This window comes from Fistularia commersonii, chromosome 10, assembly GCF_037954325.1.
Source record: "Fistularia commersonii isolate RoL2024-O1a breed Wild chromosome 10, RoL_Fcom_v1.0, whole genome shotgun sequence".
Lineage (NCBI taxonomy): Eukaryota > Metazoa > Chordata > Actinopteri > Syngnathiformes > Fistulariidae > Fistularia > Fistularia commersonii.
Window position 1 is genome coordinate 18432133 of NC_141293.1, and position 20995 is coordinate 18453127.

General features: G+C 39.4%; 1 protein-coding gene across 1 annotated transcript; it reads right to left on the bottom strand.

Annotated features, from left to right (window-relative positions):
• Positions 1 to 5523: 5523 nt before the first annotated feature.
• aoc2 (amine oxidase copper containing 2) lies at positions 5524 to 20581 on the bottom strand. The gene is made up of 5 exons (XM_086154212.1): positions 18988 to 20581; positions 14377 to 14495; positions 7692 to 7858; positions 6501 to 6633; positions 5524 to 6415 (listed from the first exon to the last, which is right to left on the bottom strand). Exons 1-5 carry the CDS (start codon positions 20543 to 20545, stop codon positions 6125 to 6127), a joined length of 2268 nt encoding a protein of 755 aa, XP_086010338.1. The 5' UTR covers positions 20546 to 20581; the 3' UTR covers positions 5524 to 6124.
• Between the last annotated feature and the right edge of the window lie 414 nt (positions 20582 to 20995).

Below are 20995 nucleotides of genomic sequence, written 5' to 3' on the forward strand. Positions count from 1 at the left end.
GGAAAAAAAGGTGAATAAACATTTGTAAGCAGGTTGGAACTGGTGGAGAAAAGTGCAAGGAGTGATTTGCAATAAGAGCATCAGCCGGAATGAAAGGAAAGGTGTGCAAGAATAAGGGAGACCTGGATTTTTGATTTAATAAAAACAGAAGCATCTGCAAAGCGATAGGAACCAGAAAGTGCAGAAGCAGAGAGAGAAATGTCGAGATTCTCTTTGGATGGATTGGACCAGGAATTGGTCTTTCAGAGGGAGAGCACGTATCAGTTGTTTTGGACATAAAGATCCGGACTGAGATGGTTTGGACTTGTGCAGAGGAAGGATAGTGAATCTATTGGTGGAAGGAGGGTGAGTTTGGAACTGTCAGGGAGGGATTTATTGATGTCCTGAGAGAGGATGTGAAGGTAGCTGGTGTGAAGGAAGACGATTCAGAGAAATGGGTGAGGTTGAGAATGTCAATTCACAGAAGAGACCTCCGAAGGGATCAGCCTAAAGGAAAGAAGAGTTCAAAAATTCCCTTTATTCAAACACTGGAGTCTTCTTAGAATGAGAACATTAACTTGCCGTGGTTGCTTACAGAACATGAAACCCTTCCTTTCGCCCAAATAGAAATAGTCTCCAAAATTTCCAGTTAAAGAGAAAATTTCAGGAGAGTCTCAGTGCTTTTAAGACGTCACTGGACTCTTGTTCCCTCTGGCCTTCTTTTTCCAGGTTGGCTAAATGGCTGATCTGGCAGAGCCCGCCAAAGTTTAGCGTAACTGGTACCCTCTTGTTGTTCTTCAAATGCTTTGGACCAAAAATAAATAAATGGAAGGTAAAGGTAACCCTTCAAGCCAAGAAATAAACCCTTAACCCTCTCAGGCTCAAATTAAGTTGTAGTTGCAGGAAAAATCTGATATTTGGCTGTCGCAAATCTGCAACATCTGCCTGGAGAAGGTTAAAGAAACTAAACCGTGGCAGTACCTTGGGGCATTCAATAAACATAAGAGGCAACGTCTCCGATCACCCCAGGCTCAAAATGTACCCTATGTTTTTGTAGTGATGACGCCGTGCACAATCCTCCAAAGCACTTTACCAGTGGTGGCTTGTATGGTGTGTACAAGTTCTGCCACTTTGATTCTTTCACTTGTGATAGGGGTTCTAAGTTAAGACACTTGACAAAAGTGGCATAGAGGTCTTTTTTTTTTCCGTTTAGCTTGAAACTCTTTGAGGCTTGGGGTTCGGAAGTTCATTGGTGACTGTCTTTGTCTTCTCGCCTCTTGTTCCATAGCTCATGGCGGGAGCGATCAGACGTAAGGCACTTCAGGTAGGCAGGGAGAGCGTTGCAGATTTTCTTAGTGACCTTGGTGATCAGCCTAGCAGTGGTGGTGCTAACAGAGGCTAGAATCCTTCAGTGCAATCCAGGAAGAGGGAGTTGGTTGCAAGAGGTGTCCCAGCTTTGTAAGACCCACCCTGCTAAGGCTGAGACCCAGGCCTGAGGAACGCAAGGACCGGGACCTCAGGAAGCTGTTGAAGAGCAGAGGCTTTTCCAGCAGGCTTCAGCCTGGGGGTTCATTTTCTACCAGGCTAAATGCTAGAACCTTCCAAGCTTGGAGGACTGAGCTAAAGAACGATTTGTGAATCCGGCCTGATTGAGAACCTACGGCTGCATCTAAAAGAGCTGTCAGTCGAATCTTAACCATCCAACCTTTTTCAAGAGCGGCGTCACAGCGATCAGCCAGTCGGGTCTGCACTCCTATAGGAACCTCTTCGCTGTAAGCTGTCTGAAAGACGATACCTTGCTAAAAATGTGAGGAACCAGAAGATAGAGGACTGCTGCTTGGGTCCAGCATTTTCCAGACCAGTAAAAGTCCAGGATGAGCCTCTGGATCTCCTCCAAGAAGCCTCTTTCTGGCGCAAGTGCAATAAGCTTGTGCCAAAGAGTCAATGTCATCAGATTATTGATAAGTAGTACCTTCCCCTAGAGGACAGCTGAGGCAGGAGCCTCCTTCTTTTACACCTTCTCAGTTATTTCCCTTAAAAGCCTCAGCACCTAAAGGCCGTCCCTCTCCCAGCTGAGGCCAGAGGGTCGGATGGGCAATGAGTGGCCACTCCATCGGCCCAGAGCTTCTTTTCCCAGTTCACCTCTGCTGAGCTCGACCTCTCGTATAGAAAGAAAGCACTCACGAGGTGCCGGACCTCGTCTTGGTTGGAAACGAACACTTGTACATCATCAGCATAAGCATACCGACCAAAGGAATGCTCTTGTCCTCCTGGCAAGGGGAAGCCATGGAGTCGATCCAGTGCACAAAAAATGAGGTACATTTATGGAAAATGGGGAATGGAAAAGTGGGCCAAACGGCCTAAAAAGATGCTTTGGAAGAAGAAGAAGAATTTTGGTTGTTTGGACTCAGAGGGTTTCCCCAGTATTCCAGTCCCTCTGCTTTGCAGATGATGAGTTTCTTTATGGTTTTAGTGGAGAACCAAACCCTAATCATAGATTTCAATGATTGCCATTTGTTGTATTCTGATATTTCTTTTATTTACTTTTCTAATGTTACCTTTTGACACTGTTCTCCTGACCTCAAACTATCAGGCAGCTTCTATTCATAGATTAGACTGACCGGGTTTGACTGCAGTTGTGACAGGGTTTCGCCAGCGAAATTATAAGAATTATCGATAAAATCAACATGACATTATTGAAGTACAGTATACCCTTGTTTTTCGCGGGGGTTACGTTCCAAAAAGAACCCGTGATAGGCAAAATCCGTGAAGTAGAAACCTTTTTTTTTTTTTTTTTTTACAATTATTATACAATTAAATACTCTATTATACATTGGAAAGAAAGAACAAACCATTTTACAGGCTCAATCATTTGTTTCACAAATAAGGTACTGTAGAAACGTTTTTTTCAACAAATAACTTCTGTACTGTCAAATAATAATTTTAATCATCAATGTTAACAGAATGCTTAAAATTTCAGAGATTAGCAGCGCCCTTCCTTCTTTATGGAACGAACGGAAGATTCATTCATTCCGTAATGCCGACCTACAGCCGCGTAGCTTTTAGCTTCCCTTAGCATGTCCAGAAGTTTAACTTTATCTGCGATAGATAGCATCTTCCGCTGCCTTTTGGGCCCTTTTGTCGCTCCAGAGCGTTTTGTCAACATTATGAGTTTTAGAGAAACTCGAAATCGCAAGAGAATTTGCACGTACGTCATGTAAATTTGGCGAGCTGTTTTACGTACGTGTACATATTAAACTGCAACGTTCTTGATGCACAGGTAGAGAAGAAGCGAAGTGACTTTTTAGCCAATCAGAATGCAGAACTCAATGCACGATGCAAATCCGTGAAGTAGCGAAACCGTGAAAAGTAAACCGCGTCATAGCGAGGGATCGCTGTACATGTAAAATGAGAATATTTAGAAAGGGGGTAATATTGTTGATAGTTCTGTATTCTTCTGTATGACATCGTATGTCTTCCGTCACCTCAAATGAAAAATAAACAACCCCTCCCCAAAACGATAACATCGTCATACAATTAATGACCTGCCATGCTTATCTTTAAATCAACTAAATTCTAGCGGCGAGTAATCCAGAGGTGAAAAGGCAAACGAAAACTTGAAAGTCCAAAATTCGTCCTCCCGCTGCAGCTCGTAAGTCACGGCGACGCCGATGGCTTTATTAAGTTTGCTAAATGTTGAAAGCGCTGAATACAAAACAGCACCACGTGGGATTCTTGAAGGCCTCACTTTGGAATTTGTGTTTTACGGCCGACGTTCTCGAGCGAAACCTCATCCATCAAAACATATTGACCCGCATGCTTGTATTCTCCAGTGCGTGCCGTTAAAGTTCATTATTATTTATTGAACTGAACGTCTCCTGAGAAACCAAGGCGATCATCGCATTATTTCAGCCCTTGATTTATATTCTTTATTTATCAAGATGTTAGTTGATTTCTCCAGTTTTTTTTTTTTTTTTTGATCTTCCTTGTTTTCTCAAAAAAAACACAGGATCATTTCGCAGTTTCTTACCGGAGTTGACGATATTGTGCCGAATCAACATTCAAGGTAGCCGTGTCAGAAGCGCCAGGAAATATTGATCCAGGCTTTAGATGCTTCATGCTTCACTGTTTTTAAAGAGGTTGTAAAAGTTAGCGTACATTATCTAAGAAAATGGCGAGGCTTAAGCGATAATGGCAGCGCAATCAAAGTAAGCCTTTCAAAAGGTTAAGAGAAATGTTGTCCGGCTGGATTGTTGGTCTCCAGGACCCGAGTCTCTGCTGTGAAATTCATTTTAGGTCCAGAAGTTTTCGAATTCAGAGCAAAGCTTTTCAGTTTCCTCGCCTCAAATTACATTTAAACAAATTGCATTTGGCAACGAAACCCATCCGCTAAGCTTACGCCGTAAAGTATCCGTCTTTCCGAGAAGAGGCGAAATTCCACAAACGGCTTCCTCTCTTTCCTTTTGTCTGACGTCTGGCAACTGAACTCTCGACGTCGTCCAAATTCAATCCCATCAATCAGTTCATAATGCAACAAAGATATGAATTGTCAGTTTGATAACCGAGAGCACTTCTTCATTAAACTGCTGAGATACTCCAGTAAGAAAATAACAGTCATCTAATTCTACTTTAACCGTTGATCGTCATTGGTCCGACGGCTTGTTGTATTTGTTTACGCATCCAAAGAATTCCATCTGCTTCCAACATTCTTCAACGTTGGGGCTCATTTGCCAGCGGACAGTAATTAACATTCAGATCACATCCCGCCGCCTGTTTAGGCTCAAGATAATTAGTAACTCAGGGATAAATGACAGCAAAAGCTAATGTTCTTTTTCTTCCTGTTGCCGTCTCACCCGGGAGTAAAAGTCCTTTTTCCGGTCGATCAAGATTGGAGTGTATCGACTGAACTCGCGCAGAACTGGTTATCCATATCGGATATGGAAACGTTGGCGGCGAAAATGCAAATATAGGGGGGGTGGGGGAAACGTGTTTTACGTTGCAGTTTCAAAATGTTGCATAATGTAAAGTACATCTATCTGTGTGTGTGTGTGTGTCTCAAAGAAGTAGTATGCAGAAAGAATGACAGATAATTTTTCATTTGATAAACAAGCCTTACAAGGACTGGGATGAAACCAACTGAAAAAAACTTAATTTCACAACAACTTTTTCGGAAATTGGTGATTACAGGGGGCCTGGAGGATGTTGATTGTTGGTGGGAAAAGATTCTCCGAGCCCCGGCATTCCCCTTTCCACACACACACACACACACACACACACACACACACACACACACACACACACACACACTGAATGCTTGCCAAAAAGAGGCCCGAGTAAAAGGGTGCTTTCTGCTGCCACTGAATGGAGTGGATTAAACCAGCAAGATGGTAGAACTTCAAACTCAAGCGTGAAGGGAATCACGTTTCCTAGATTTCATCGAGATGCACGACACGTCTGGTCGATCGATTGTTGTCTTGCTAACTTAGCATGATGCTATTTCTCCACCGTCAGTCTTTTGGACATTATAGTGAGATTTAAACATACTTGGTTTGTAGTTTTTATTTCACATCTAACAAGTAACTTGATGATGTAGCAGCCTGTGGTGAACAGACATATGAACAAATACAAATGTTGAACTGACAGTACATTTAAATGACCATAGTGTCTTAACATTGCATCGGCATCAAGTCAAAATGTTAAAATTACAAGTTGGCCTCACAGCACAACCCCCCTTTTTTTTTTTTTTTTTTTTTTTTTTGCTGGCACATTATCTTTCACAACATCCAGTGACAGGTGACATTTTTTGAAATTTTTCATAAAATTTGATATGTGTGCACAGTGCATGTATATCCATTTTGGAAACTTCTTCCAAAGTGAAGCTGAGGGAGAGTTTAAAGCAATGCTGGAAGTATTTCTCAGTCAGGTTAACATATCAGGTTTAGCTCGACATGTGACTGTTTTGCTCAGTTTAAATTTAACTCAAAGAGGTTTATTCATATAACCGCTTAATTATGTTGCATAAACTGCTCAAATTCATCCCGATTGTTGCAGAAAGAGGGGAAATGATTTCCTTTTAAAGCGTATTTAATGACCGTTTTAGACTGATGAGTTAGCTCGGGCGCTATTCTTGGCGAGGTTAGCAAAATCAACTCCAATCTACGAATTTCATGACGGCTTCGAAGCCATTATAAGTAAACGGTTCTAATCCAGGGCTGCACGACTCCTGAGCGAGACAAGCCATCCTATTGAACTCGCAGCTGTCCTCCCGACCCGGCGCGATGTAAACGCCGTCCGCGGAGTGGATGGACGGATCCTCGTCGAAGTAGTTATGGGGTCGCAAAAGAACCCCGCCCCCGTTGCCCACGGTTACGGTGTTGGGGATGTCCTCGGCGTGCGGTATATGGAGGAATCCGGCGGTCACCCAGGCAACCAGGTCCTGGGGAAAGCGTTCGAAAGCGCAATCAAATCAACCAAATTTGCGTTTGTACAGGATTATGGTTTTGACATCCATATCAACACACCTCGTTATCAATGTTTTCATTGTCTTCGATGAACTTGCTGAAGTCCACCGCCGGGCTCCAGATGTTGTTCTGGTTGTACAAGCTGCTGCTGGTTTGCTCCGCATCCTTGTGCTTTGTGACGGCCACCTTATATCTGGAAACGATAGAGGAAGAAAGTTAAAGACTCCAAATATCATGGAATTCTTGAAAAATCCTAGCCGACGGTCACATCAGGTCATCCTAGATGATGTTGTTGTTGTCTGCTTATCTGCTGTCTATTAATCCGTGTTTGTTTTTTTTCCTCTAATACCTTTTTATTTATGTTCATATATTTTTTTTTTTTTTTGACATAACTGTTACGTTGCCGCGACAAAGGAATTTCCTCCACTGGGGATCAATAAACCTTATCTTGTTAGAAGGATGGATCTGCTTAACAGTACATAACTTACCATGGATGTTTGTCCTGGCTGAAGTCAAGATTTATAACCTTTATAACCATAAAGGCAGTTTTCATACACGCTACTTCTGTGCTGTCAGGTTCAAAAAAAGCACTGCGCAATTGTGAAAATCTACTTTATATTTAAACACAGAAGCGCCGTGTGAAAATATGAAAGCATGAGTGTTGCTCGACGCGAATAAAATCACCTTTTAAAACAAAAAAAAAGTCAGGATTTTGGAAGTAAACTACTTGTATATGTTGATGCAGCCTTCAAATTGAATGGACAGGGAAATTAACATCTGCCTGTAAAAATGAAGGAATAAGAGATGCTAAGCTAACGTCTGTAGCTTAGAACATTGTTTTAAAACACACAGACGTTGGAAGTAAACCATAATATCTTAATCTAGAATTTATTTTTCATTATTTTAATCTCTATCCTAGACACAATCCCAAATTCAGATGATCAAAAATTGTCAATGAAAAAGTCAATGAAATACTTTTATATTTTTTTGTAACCCTGTTTGTCCAAATCTAATATTATTACAATGTTTTTTTTTTTTCCCCACTTAGTTCATCCCCCCAGCCAAATCCTCCATAGTGACTATATAAATCGCAACTCTATCCAAAATAACTAAATAATAATAAAATAATAAATTGTGAGCGCCGAAAAAAAACACCATAAAATCTTTTTTTTTTTGTATTTTTTTAAAAAAATTTTTTTATAAACACGTTAACACCTAATACATTTGTTTTAATTCACTCTTTGGTCTCACCTGGCCCAGGACATCGCCCTCTCCTCAGCTTGACTCTCTGGTAGATGATCCCCGGAGAAGCTGTAAACCTGCAGCCTGTAGGAGCGCTGGTGGCCCCAGCGGTTGGTCTTATTGCTGGAAATGTGGAGGTAGCGAGGGATCTTTGTGCCGTAACGCAGCGCTGCCTCCTGTGGCGATATCATAGTTCCCATCAGTCCACAGATTTTTTGCATTTCCAGTCACACTATTGACACCCGGTGAGGAAATCTGATATAAACCAATATAAATGCATTATTCAACCCGATGTGACACAATAAACAAGCCATAAATAATCACGAATATTGAGCAGTTTAAGAGTCTTCCTCAAGGTTAATGAGATCTGTATTTAGAAATGAGCCACCGGGATGCAAATAATGCACATATAAGGAATGAGGGACACTTTTAAGATCAATAAGCAATTATATGTTGAGTAAATCCAGCGGTACAGTAGAAACAAATGATCAGGAGTGATGCATTATTTTTCCAGTCGGCTGCAGACGGCACTGTGCAGCACATGGAAAAACGGGGCCAAATCTATATGATTGATAAGAATCTGACCCAGTAGAGTAAAGTAAAAACAATGCCGCTGTCATATTTAAGAGTGAATTTCAACCATAAATTGAATGGAGGCGATTGAGGGTAAAATGTGTCACTTACTATGGCTCAGTGCATCAATCCTATGCAGCCAGCAGCATAAAAAATAAATAAAAAGAAGATAAAGAGACTCTCGCTACATGCAGGATCACAAACTCGGCAAACATGTTGGGGGTTTCGAGGAAATCTTAAGTCTTAAACAAGTAAACTGTTTCATTTGTCATCAGAACTTCCCCTCGACAGCAGATTGTAATATATGTCTATCACCAAACTTTATCTTGCTGTTATCAGCATTTTGGGATTGAAATAATTTGATTCATGACAGTTTGAAGTGGATGGATATTCACACAAATGTTGCAACATATTATCCAGGTTTTCAAGCATTCCCTCTCTTGATGCTGAGTGAATTAGGCCGACTGACTGGAAAGAATTTATCTGAATATAAAACATTTAATTTCCCGTAACCAGCAGGTGGCACTATGATTAAGACATGCGTAGATGAATGACATGCATGGATTTTCATTTTATCATCTTCGACACGGGCAATAGCTTGCAAAAACCTGATATATATATATATATATATATATTTTTTTTTTTTTTGTGTGTATATATATATGTATGTGTGTGTGTATATATATATGTATATGTAGGTATATGTATGTATATACATATATATGTATACGTATATATGTGTGTGTGTATATATGCGTATACATACATATGTATGTATGTATATATATGTGTGTATATGTTTGTATATATGTATGTATATATATATGTATCCATATATATATGTATGTATGTGTATATATATATATATATGTATGTGTATATATATATATATATGTATGTGTATATATGTATATATATATATATATATATATATATATATATATATATATATATATATATAAAGATACGCTTTATTGCTAAGTCTTATTTAGTTTTAATTTTTTTTATTTCTTTATTTTTAACTTTACTCTTGATGCTCGCAACTTCAATGCCGTTACCCCAATTGCCCCCCAATCGCCCCTTGGGGGAAAAATGTTTTCTCTGATTTAAATGAAAGCTGAATTTCTTACAAACGCATCGACCGTTAACAGCTATTATCATTATGTTATATTATTATTATATATTATTATTATTATTGTTAGCTATTATTAGCACCATTAGTTGTATAGTGTTGATTTTTTTTGCATCCAGATTCCTTTTTTCACATGTTACTATATGGTTTTCGAGTTTGCAAAAGGTGTATTAACCGGTCACCTAGACTTAGCATTAAAATTCAAGGCCACATGAATAGGAGTGAGGTGTCAAAGTCTACATCTATGGAAAAAGGAAAGAAACAACGCATGTGTCGGTCACAACCGCTGGAGCTCGACTCAAAAATATCTTCGCCGTAGGCGTCATTCCCAAAAAAAACTCAAAGATAATGGTCCGCGGTTTTCAGGCGGAGTCTTCAAATATTTTGCTCCAATGATTTCATAGATATGACAGTCAGGCCTCGTGACGCTTCAGGCGATGACATGGCCAAGAGAGCCTTGCTGATAGCCTCACAAATCTTTGAGATTGATCCTTTCTCCGGAATGAGCCTTTTCTCTCAATGTTGAGAATAAAGTGTTCATACAGTCACTAAACTGGACGTCTTTGTTTTATCACTTCTTTGCAATGGACTCTTTTATAGTCACGGCTGAGTTTACACAGAGCGCGATCTGCGTCAAATAATATGCATGCATTTTATAGAGAAAGAAATCGAAGAGGCGGAGTCAATGTACGTGTGTGTGTGTGTGTGTGTTTGAACAATTTTAACAGCTTTCAAAATTGTCAAACTGTAAGAGCGGTCGAGGACAAACAACTCTTAAGTTTGTTCCAGAAACTCCTATGTGAGGGCGGATGAACGTTTTCGGTCATGCAAAGCTACATTACGCAAACTGCAAAACGTCATTTTTCCGCAGGGGGATTCCACAGCAGCCCACACACACACACACACACACACATATACAGTATCTACTCACCTCTTGTGATACTCACAAATCAGCACTTTAGTTTATAACCTGGAAACGAGGCTATAAATTGCATGAGCAGGTAACTAACACATCCAGCACATGCAAGGAACCACTGCGAGTGTGAAACATGTCCAGAGGCAATTTAAAGTGAAAGATCTCGTCTCAGACCTCCAATGAAATTCCATCTGGGAACCGACCGCTATAAAACGACACAATAAAGAGGGATGTTTGGTGAAAACCTCCAGCAGACGATGCTGCGACTCTCGGAAAGATACTGCCGCGCTGTAAAGCAAATATCTTTGGGATGCGTCGGGAGGAGGGGAGGAAAAAAATAATAATAAAGACACCGATGCAGAGTCAAATTGTAAAATTCCCGACGCCGAAGATTCGATTCATCTCCCGCTCCGGGCCGGTTCACGCCTCCGCCGGCTTAAGCATGCAGGACCTGCAGCGGGCCGCCGCTGAAGCGGCTGCAGCAACAACACACTCCTGCCTTCAACGCTCAACGGTGGTCTTAGATGAGAGAGAATTCATGTAAGAATTAGATTGCAGAATATTTCAAAGCTTCTCTTTTCAAAGGCTGGAAAATGAAAGGGCTGTCTGAAAGAAGAGAGAATCAAATGTTTAACCATAGGCTAAAATCTGTTCTAGTGCATTAATGTGTCAGCACATTTTAACGTCTTTCATCCTCATGTCAGAGACCTTAAGCCTCTATGTGCATTTAAATGAGCAAAGAACTGTGTGTGTGTGTGTTTTGCTAAAATTCAGTTGCACAATTCATTACAGATAGTTTTGCCTAGATATCGGAGATACGTGTATCATAATTATCCGCAATTTGGCAACTTCTAAACGGTCACTGAGAAGGTGGTTATCACTGCTGCCTTGCAAAAAAAAGAAAGTTCCTTGTTTAATTCTCACTGGAGTTTTTCTGTTTTGAATGTTTGCAGATTCTCTGCCAGCACAAGTTTTCCTCCAGTTCTTCTCTTCTATTTCCTTCTGGAGCTCCAAAACACGACAGGGTACATAATATTTATCACTAAAAAGTATTTCAGTTACAAAAATGTCCATGTACGGCGATCCAAGAAGGATACCATTGCCCCCAAAACACACACACACACACACACTTGGACACCTCGCTTATATGCTAAATTTTGTTCCTCAAATCATCTGAAAGTGAAAAGAAAATCACATAGAGGAACAGGTTAATGCTGTTGATAAAACCTAAATACAACATTTCTATTCATTTATCTGGTTGGTTGTGTGTTCTTTAGTGTTAGAGTGTGAACTTTTAGTTGTTTTATCCACTCCCGGCCCCCCATGTTAACCAAAGATTACTCTACCCATCGCAAACAACCTTAAAGCAGCATGTTTTATCCGTCCGGCTAAGATTGAGCAGATCGTCCTCTCTCTCAAAAATCGCATCAGCAGCAGCAGAATAGATGGGAGGAAGGAGGGAAAATGTGTCGGGTCAGAGCTGGAGAGACGCCCGGCTGTTTGGGCCAGATCTGCGACAACAGAATTTAAAAACAAAAATTAAATATTGTCTGTGATTTTTGAGGAAGATACGAGGAATAATGTCCAATCAAGATTGCTCGACTTGACCGATCGTAAAGAGACGGAGCAGAATTTGTCTCATTTTTGCAGAGCAGCCATCACCACTAGGTGTCCTCCTTGGTCTTTACATGCTACCACGTCTACAAACGCCTCAAAAGCCAATGCCTCCCATGGGTAACCATAGCGACCGCCACCGAAATCCATTTGGTCGAAGCCAAGGAACGGGACAACCTGTTCAACGTAGTTACCGAGCAAAAAGAGGAGCATTTGAATGGGCTGTAACAATGACAAGTGAAGCCGGTAGTCACTTGTCCAAAACAAAAAAGAAAACAAATTAAGAACAAAAAGAAAGCGTTGACCCAAAAGTGTGGGATGACCTTCCTGTAATTCTGAGATGCAGCTTTTTAATGATGTCCAGGCGGCCGGACCAGTAAAATCATTACCGAGAAGTGATACAAAGTCCAAATTTTAGGTAAACAGGTAAATTATAAAAATCTTTATATGTGATCAACTGCTCCTCTGAAAAATACACGATGAATTGATATTGAAAATGAATATTAAAAAAAAGAATTGATGAAATTACACCCAAAAAATTAGTTAGTGAAAATTTGCCACAAGAATTTATTGTATAAGAGGTTTAATGTTTACAAGGCTAACAGTGGCTATTCTGGTTATTAAATCAATCTTTTTAATTTTGCCCATTTTTTTTTTTTTTTTTTTTTGTTTTTTCCCCGCTATTGTTTTTTTCTTTTTCTTTTTATAGAAATAAGAAAAGATCGTTTTAACAATGTCACTAAAGGTTTTTTCATCAAAAAATCATTTTGATTTCAAAATTTGAAGCAAAAAATACATAGCAAAGTTACTTTCATTTTTTCTTTGCCCATTTTTTTTTTTGTTTTTTTCCCCGCTATTGTTTTTTCTTTTTCTTTTTATAGAAATAAGAAGATTGTTTTAACAATGTCACTAAAGGTTTTTTCACCAAAAAATCATTTTGATTTCAAAATTTGAAGCAAAAAATACATAGCAAAGTTACTTTCATTTTTTTCTTTGCCCGTTTTTTTTTTCTTTTTTTTTAAACCCACTGTATAAAACCCCCAGATGAATGTGAGAAAACAAAAAACGCGGGCCGCACTAATGTTTATTTTATAGAAATAAGAAAAGAAAAGATTGTTTTAACAATATCACTAGAGGTTTTTTCATCAAAAAAATCATTTTGATTTCAAAATTTGAAGCAAAAAATATATAGCAAAGTTACTTTCATTTTTTCTTTGCCCATTTTTTTTTTTTTAAACCCACTGTATAAAACCCCCAGACGCATGTGAGGAAAAAACACGCAGGTCGCACCAACGCAAAGATTTGATTTCAGGCAAAATATTGTTCCGAGGGCCACAATCATCCCACGGATGTGCAAACTTTAACTTCCACCAGCAATCAGACCAGTACCGCGACAAGGAGGAACAAATAACGCAACGTTACACACCTGCAAAGACCATCAGATCGCATGAACATCTGATGGAACCGACCAGAAAGCAAACACAGTGTTGAACCAGTCAACCGGTCTGATATTTGGGTGGCCGCGTTACTAAATAAGCGGAGATTACTACCATCGACCAGTGGATTGAACCCACGATGGGCGAGTTTTCAAATTCGACAAGTGTCGAGTTATTTGCCGCAGAACCAACGTTCTGGTAACTTTTAGCGAAAGGCCACAAAGTCAGCAAAGAGAACGGCGTTCTGCACTGGAGGTTGAGTGTCCAACCAGGTGATTAAAAACTGCTATAAAAATCATAATGAACAACAAACACAATAACTTGTTATAACAAAGTGAAAACCCAGTGGAAGAAAACTGGACTGAACTGGGACCCCAGGCTTTACGTGAATTCATCTTTTTAAAAGTTATCGTATAAAATGCTAACCTGCGGGAAAAACTAGGTTATAGCAAATCGGATCGCCTGTATGCAACCGGTAACGATGGTAAGAAAAGGTCTCCAATAATGAGGGATATTATATGATTGGTGCTTTGGCACAAATCTAAATCAAGCCAGCAAAACACAAATAAAATAGAATTTGCCAGCTCAGCTCTGCAACAACATAAAACCCACTGACGTCTCTCCTCTGAGCTCCGACTCCCTTTCGAAGCCAGAGAATACTCTGTTTATAAAAAATAAAGGTAAATAAATGTCTTGATATAGCAAAGTTTACAACCAGAAACACTGATTCAACAAAAGTACGCAGTAGAAGATCGTGAATGAATGAATCAAAAAGTAGACGATACAAGGTGGATGGAAGAAATACATGAATTAGTGACTTTCACATTAATCACAAGTCAATTTTTCCCCTCTCATTGATCAAATTCAACTAATATCTCAATGAGAGTATATTTTATAGATAACATATATGTGGATGAATTGAAGTTTCTCATCGGGCGAAAAAAAATCACATTTATATTTTCTTTGAATGGTAAAGTCCTTGCGGTTGTTAAATAAAATAAATGATGAGGAAAAAAGCCAGACCTTCTCAGTTTTGAGTTGCTTCTCCACGAGCTGAGGGACCATCGCGTAGTGATCCGGTATCCATGGCAACGACACGTTGACAAACTCCATGTCTTTGGTCGTGAACATATTCTTCAACCCTGGGAAGAAAAAAATAAATGATAAATATTTTATGAAGTCGTACAATACACGTATCGCTGTTGTGAAAAATCTTAATGGTTTTGCAGATTTTCTTTATTTTCATCACATATTACTTGAGACAATCCCAAACCGAACACATATTCAATCAAAAATCTGGTGAAATGTAACATTTACTGTTATGCGTTAAAATTATGTCATAAATAAATGTAAACTTTTGCATGACTCCTTTTTGCTGGTCCCTTCAGGGGTCGACACCACAAATCATAATCATCCATCTAAACTTATTTTCCACATGAATCTATACGATAAAAACCTAATAATATACATATATTAATGAATTCATAATTAATATAATTTGAAATAAATAATTATATTAACATACATTAATTACATCATAATATACACCAAAAATGCGGAATATAATCCTAGTGTTTTGGATTGTTCTGGGGTGGAAAAAATATTATTGATTTTACTGCAATTTCTGTAAGATAATGTTGGATTTCAGGAAAAAATGTTGAAGATTATTGAAGATATTTTCGAAACACATTTGAAAATGTAAATGCTGTGATAAAATGATAAAATGACCTGAACTGAAAAAGAGAATAATCTTTTAATCAAGAGAATGTATTGATATTCCTATGTATTAGAATTCAGCATCATAAATAACACACACACCCACACACACACTTATGGCTTTATATGCAATATATTATATATTATATGCAATAAGTCATTTTATCTGTCAAGTCATGTGAGATATATATATATATATATATATATATATATATATATATATATATATATATATATATACATAGTATTACATCTTTAAAACTATGATGAGAATGAATGCTTATTCAATATTTATTCTATGTAGTGAGAAAGCTTCTGGAAATTTGGGGAAAATATCTTATGCTGGATGGTCAAAATTGATGTGGCTCATAATTCATGTTTTAAATCAGATTTTTATGGTATAAAATCTGAGATTTATATCTCACAGATAAAGGGGGTGAAAATGAAGATGACATCCTTGGTTTTACATCCGTTCTACAAGAATTAAATACTGATAATGACGAGGAATCCAACGCTGATGACTGAGTATAATATGTGTGTTTAGATCAGGGTGTCAAACGCACGGCCCGCGGCCTGGAAACGGCCCGCAAAGAGGTTCGATCCGGCCCGCAGGATAATTTGAAAGTGTAAAAATGCATAAAAAGCAAGGATTTAATTTTTTTTAATTAAATGTAATTCAAGGATTTTTCCGCTAGCGGACGCACTATTTTGGTCAGAGTAGAAAACAAGTCGCATCACCGAGACGGACCAATCAGCAGACGGTATCTGCTACTTGTTAGCACGTTGTTTCTACCCCGTTCTCCACCTCCCTGCTACTGCCTCATTAGCCAAAATGTCGTTATCAAAACAGAGAAAAAAAGATAAAGAGTGTAGAATTTTTAAAGATAAATGGACTACGTCTTATTTATTTACGGAGACGCACGGGAAACATTTGTGCTCGGTGTGTTTGCAACAAGTTTCGGTATTTAAGGAATATAATATTTTGCGCCACTATGAGACTCATCACGGTGAAAATATGACAGCTTGCAAAGACAACTGAGAAGAGATAAGATAAACAAATCACTGGCGGTTCTGAGGAAACAGTGTCCACTTTCACCCATAGCAGAGAAATCAGTGCAGCAGCGGGAAAAGCCAGCTAGCTAATTGCTAACGAAAATATGCAATTTAATGTTGGTCAGGAGCTTCACTATAAAAGAGTATGTTGGAATTCTACTGCTCATGCAACTCCATACATTTTCAGTATGTATTGTATGTGTTTGCATGTTTCATGGATGAAGTTTACACATTTACTTTCTTCTTCACACATTTAATAGCACTCTTTAATTTGTGAGGTGTAGGCAGCAATTTATTTTAGATTTTATATGCACATGTGTAAATGGTTTAAAAATCCCTTTCTTTATAAGTCTCATCTTATTTATATTTTTTAATACCAATTACTTGTTAAAGTTTTGTGCCTTTGTACGATCAGTGGGATCCGTTGCAATGCATACATGTCTGAAAAAAGTAAATTACATATTTTTCTAAGCAAATATGAGGGGTTTCATGTTTTGTAAAAGGATAGCTTATCAAATTCCAAGATTTTCCTAATGTCCTTGTACTTCTTTACACAAAAACAGAGGAAAGAGATTATATTTTGGTTATTTAATGCTGAGTATGCTATTATTTTAACGGTCCAGCCTACTTGTGGCCGCCATGAGAAATGAGTTTGACACCCCTGGTTTAGGCTAATACACTCTGTTACTCAGTTGCAAAAAAGTAGAAATAAATAAATAGAGGGATGGACGGACTGCTCAATCAAAAGATACATGAAAACAAATCTTACATTTCACCTAAATGGTAGATGTTTTCAGGGCTTCCGTGTCATTCAATATTATTTTTGTTGTTGCTTTATTTATTTGGCATTCAGAAGACTATGAGGGGAAAATTGAAAGTGCTAAAAACACAATAAAAATATCAAAAATCATCTTATGAATAGAAATAACAAAATATCTGTAGTTGTGTTTATTTTGATGCCGTGATCGGATCTTGTCCTGTGACTGAATGACGTCCTACTATCGAGTTTTTAAGGTAATATACAGCTAGATAAATAAACAGATAAACAACCTGCTTTTCTATATTTCAATGTTTTCTTTTGGTGATATTTAAGCGGTATTTAAATGCGGTTATAGCACAACACATTTTACTTTTGCATAATCTTTGCAGCTTAAACAGGATTTCTGTGCAACAGTAAAAAAAATTATTTTATTTATTTTTTTTTTTGCATTTAAAAATCTATTTAATCAACTGAAAAGTTCTAAATTTTGGTTAGCTGGCGATGAAATAGTGACTACATCCCCTAATACTTTTCAAAATCAAGTTGTTGGCATCAGAAGGAGCATTTTACCTCCAGATTATTTTTTTCTTAGCAACTACGTATACTCTTTTTTTTTTTTTTTTTTTTTTTTTTTTCTTTTTCTCCACCCTCTTTTCATCCTATTTTAAATTCATTTTTTTCATCAGGAGGTCGTGAATTTTTTTAAAAAAATTATTTATTTATTTATTTTATACATATATTTTTTTCTGTTTATTCTGTTTTTTCGTTTATTCTGTACGTATGCCCTTCTTTTTTTACATGTGCAATTATATGTGCTTACGTGTGCAATAAAGTTAAATCTAATCTAAAAAAAATAATAATTAATGATAATAATAGCTTAAAATGTATTAAATCCTCATGGGGAAACTCGTTCTCTGCAATTAATATAAAGATGCACAACCATTCATGCACTTCATATATACATAATATATATGGGAAATTTAGGGTCTCCAAAAAATCCACTAGTTTTGTCATTAATAATAATAATAATTAATATATACTTTATTAATTTCTTGTGGAGAAATTCGTTCTCTGCAATTAACCCAGTAAATCGCAGATTTAGAGATGCACAACTATTCACGCTTTCATTCACACTTCATTCAACTATTTGTCCCCACACCTGGGAAATTAAGGCCCCCCAAAAAATCTACTAATTTTGTAATAATCCTATCTTTCATATTTTATCCACCTCTACTTGCATTACCTGTAAAAAAAAATTGCATTCATTCTGCAAATACTGCATTTACCTGTATAAACTGCACTATTTACAGATAAATGCATTTTTTTTCTGTTTATTCTGTTTTTTCTGTGTATTCTGTACATATGCACTTCTTTGTTTACATGATCAATTACATGTGCAATGGCAATAAAGTTAAATCTAATCTAAAAATAATAATTCATAATAATAATAGCTTAAACTTTATTAATTCCTCATGGGGAAACTCATTCTCTGCAATTGATATAAAGATGCACATATACATAATATATATGGGAAATTTAGGGTCTCCAAAAATCCACTAGTTTTGTCATTAATAATAATTAATATATACTTTATTAATTTCTTGTGGGGACATTTGTTCTCTTCAATTAACCCAGTAAATTGTAGATTTAGAAATGCACAAATATTCACGCTTTCATTCACACTCCATACAACTTCATGCAAAAAAATCCACTAATTTTTTTAATAATCCTATCTGTCATATCTCATCCACCTCTACTTGCATTACCTGTAAAAAAAATTTGAATTCATTCTGCAAATACCGCATTTATCTGTAAATTCTGCACATTCTGTACAAATGCACCTCTGATTAGAAGCTAACTGTGTTTTTGTTGTATCCTTACACGTGCAATGACAATAAGGTTGATTCTAATCTAACAATAATAATCATTTAGACTTTATGAATCCCTAATGTGGGGGTTTGGTTCTCTCTGGATGAACCACGACGCACCAGGACGCATTTTTGAGGGGCGTAAAAACGCGGAGCGAAGGGAATCCGACCAAAAAATGTCGGGTTCCCCCGAAAACAAACCCGAGACGCCGAGAACCGGTTCTCCTCCGATCTCACCCGTCACATCCAGGTCCACCTTAAAGTTGATGAAGTGGGTGTGAATGTTCCCCAGGACGTTCTCGGCCACCTGATGGCCGTATTTCAACCCTCCGTCCACCAGGTAGGAGGACGAGATGTACCCGGTGGCGTGAACTTTGACCTCCACGGCGCCGCTCTGGTAGAAGACGAAGTCCCACATGTAGTCGTAGTTTCCGATGGCGGTGATGGTCCGAAACACCAGCGCGCTGTTCGCCATCCCGCCGTAGCTGTTGTGGAAGAAGTCTGAGAAGTGCCTCCTAAGAGGTTGACCCATGTCGTGCTCGAAGACGCAGATGGAGTTCTTGCTCCTCACCGGCACCGGCGTGTCGATGTACCGGTACGTGTCCACGTACGTGGCCGCGTACGGGCAATCCACGCCGCGCGTTAATTCGTGCGCAAAGCGGCCGATGCCGATGCTGGAGTCGATGAACTTGGTGACGATCATCCCCGGCGTGACGGAACCGTACACGGACATGGCCTCTTGCACGCTCAGCTCGTAGGCGACGCGCTCCCCGCGGAAGCGCACGTCGAACACGCGCATCCCCGTGAGAGCGCTCAAGCCGAAGGCGAAGCTCCAGTCCAGGTAGATGACGTGGTTTCCGCTGACGCTGAAGCGCTTTCCCTCCGCGTAAAAGAGCCGCGGGCCGAGCTGCAGATTCCCGCCTCTGGGCTTCAACGATCCGTAATCTTCCCACTCTTTGTGCACGATTTCACGCACGGAACCCGCGTCGTACTTCCGCCGCAGCTCCTCCACGGTGTCGAAATACGCGCCGTTGTAGAAGAGCTTCTCCACCCGCCACTCGGACGCGTTCAGGCTCCGGTGGTCGACCAGCACCTCGAAGCCCACGGGGTGGATGTACATCCCACTCATGTCACGGAAGAACGACACCCACGTCTTCCGCTCCCGGGATCGGACCCCACGGGGCATCTGCTCGAAGGCGTTCAGCTTGCGGGTCTCCGTCACGCCGAAGCTCTCCCGCAAGAGCTTCTCCAGTTTGGAGAAAACCCGCTCCTCGAAGAAGCGGAAGAGCAGCGCGTACTCGCCGATCGTGACCGTGCGCGCCTCCATGGGGATCTCCGTGCCGTACCTCTCCTTCGTGACATCTCTGTGATACGTGGGGTCCGGGAGAGGCCCCACGACGTATTCCTTCACGTAGCCACGCTTGCCGTGGAAGATCACCGCCGTGGCTTCCCGCGGCGGCTGCGCCCCGGAGCCGTCCAGGTAGGACAGCGCGTCGGCCTTGCGTGGGAGACTCAGCTCGATGAGGAACAAGAAGTTTTCCGTGGGTTTCGTGATCTGGTTGGTGGACACGTCCAGGTCCCCACGGTCACGCAAGTACTCCTGGACGCGCACGTACTCCTGCGGGCTGAGGTCGGCGAACACGCGGCTCCTTTCGTCGTGTTTGGCGCGCAACGGGTGGACGCGCCGCGTCGGGCACTTGGGCGGCTTGTTTGCGTGGGTGCACAGAAACACGATGTTGACGATCACGGAGACGACGACGAGCAGGGCGAGCGCCCCTTTCACCAGAGAGTTCATCCTGAGAAATACGAGCTCCGCTTTATGGCAGCGGGGTTTTTGGTGGCTTTTGGGAAAAAAAAAGGGGGGAAAAAAAAAACCCCACTCCCACGCCAGCCCCTTCAACAACCCGCCACTCCTCCTCCCTCGGGGTTGAACCGCCTTAAATAGAGCAAACTTCTCCCTCTGATTCAACAAACTTTTTTTGTTTTGGAATTATTTCTTTTTTTTTTATTTATTTTTTTTTTATTATTATTATTATTTTTTTTATCACAGCATCATCAGCAAAACCAGATGGAAAAATCTAATAAATATAATAAAAACATAATAATCATCATATATCATGATGTTATTATATACTATGCATATATATATATATATATATATATATATATATATAAAATCATATTATTATTGACATTATACACTGCTCAAAAAAATAAAGGGAACACTTAAAAAACACATCCTAGA

Excerpts from the sequence above, each read along its gene's own strand:
- aoc2 (XM_086154212.1), bottom strand. The coding sequence starts at position 20,545 with ATGAACTCTCTGGTGAAAGGGGCGCTCGCCCTGCTCGTCGTCGTCTCC. Across the intron at positions 14,496-18,987 it reads GGTGGACCTGGATGTGACGG|GGTTGAAGAATATGTTCACG; the intron begins GTGAGATCGGAG and ends TTTTCTTCCCAG. Across the intron at positions 6,634-7,691 it reads AGGGCGATGTCCTGGGCCAG|ATATAAGGTGGCCGTCACAA; the intron begins GTGAGACCAAAG and ends TATCGTTTCCAG.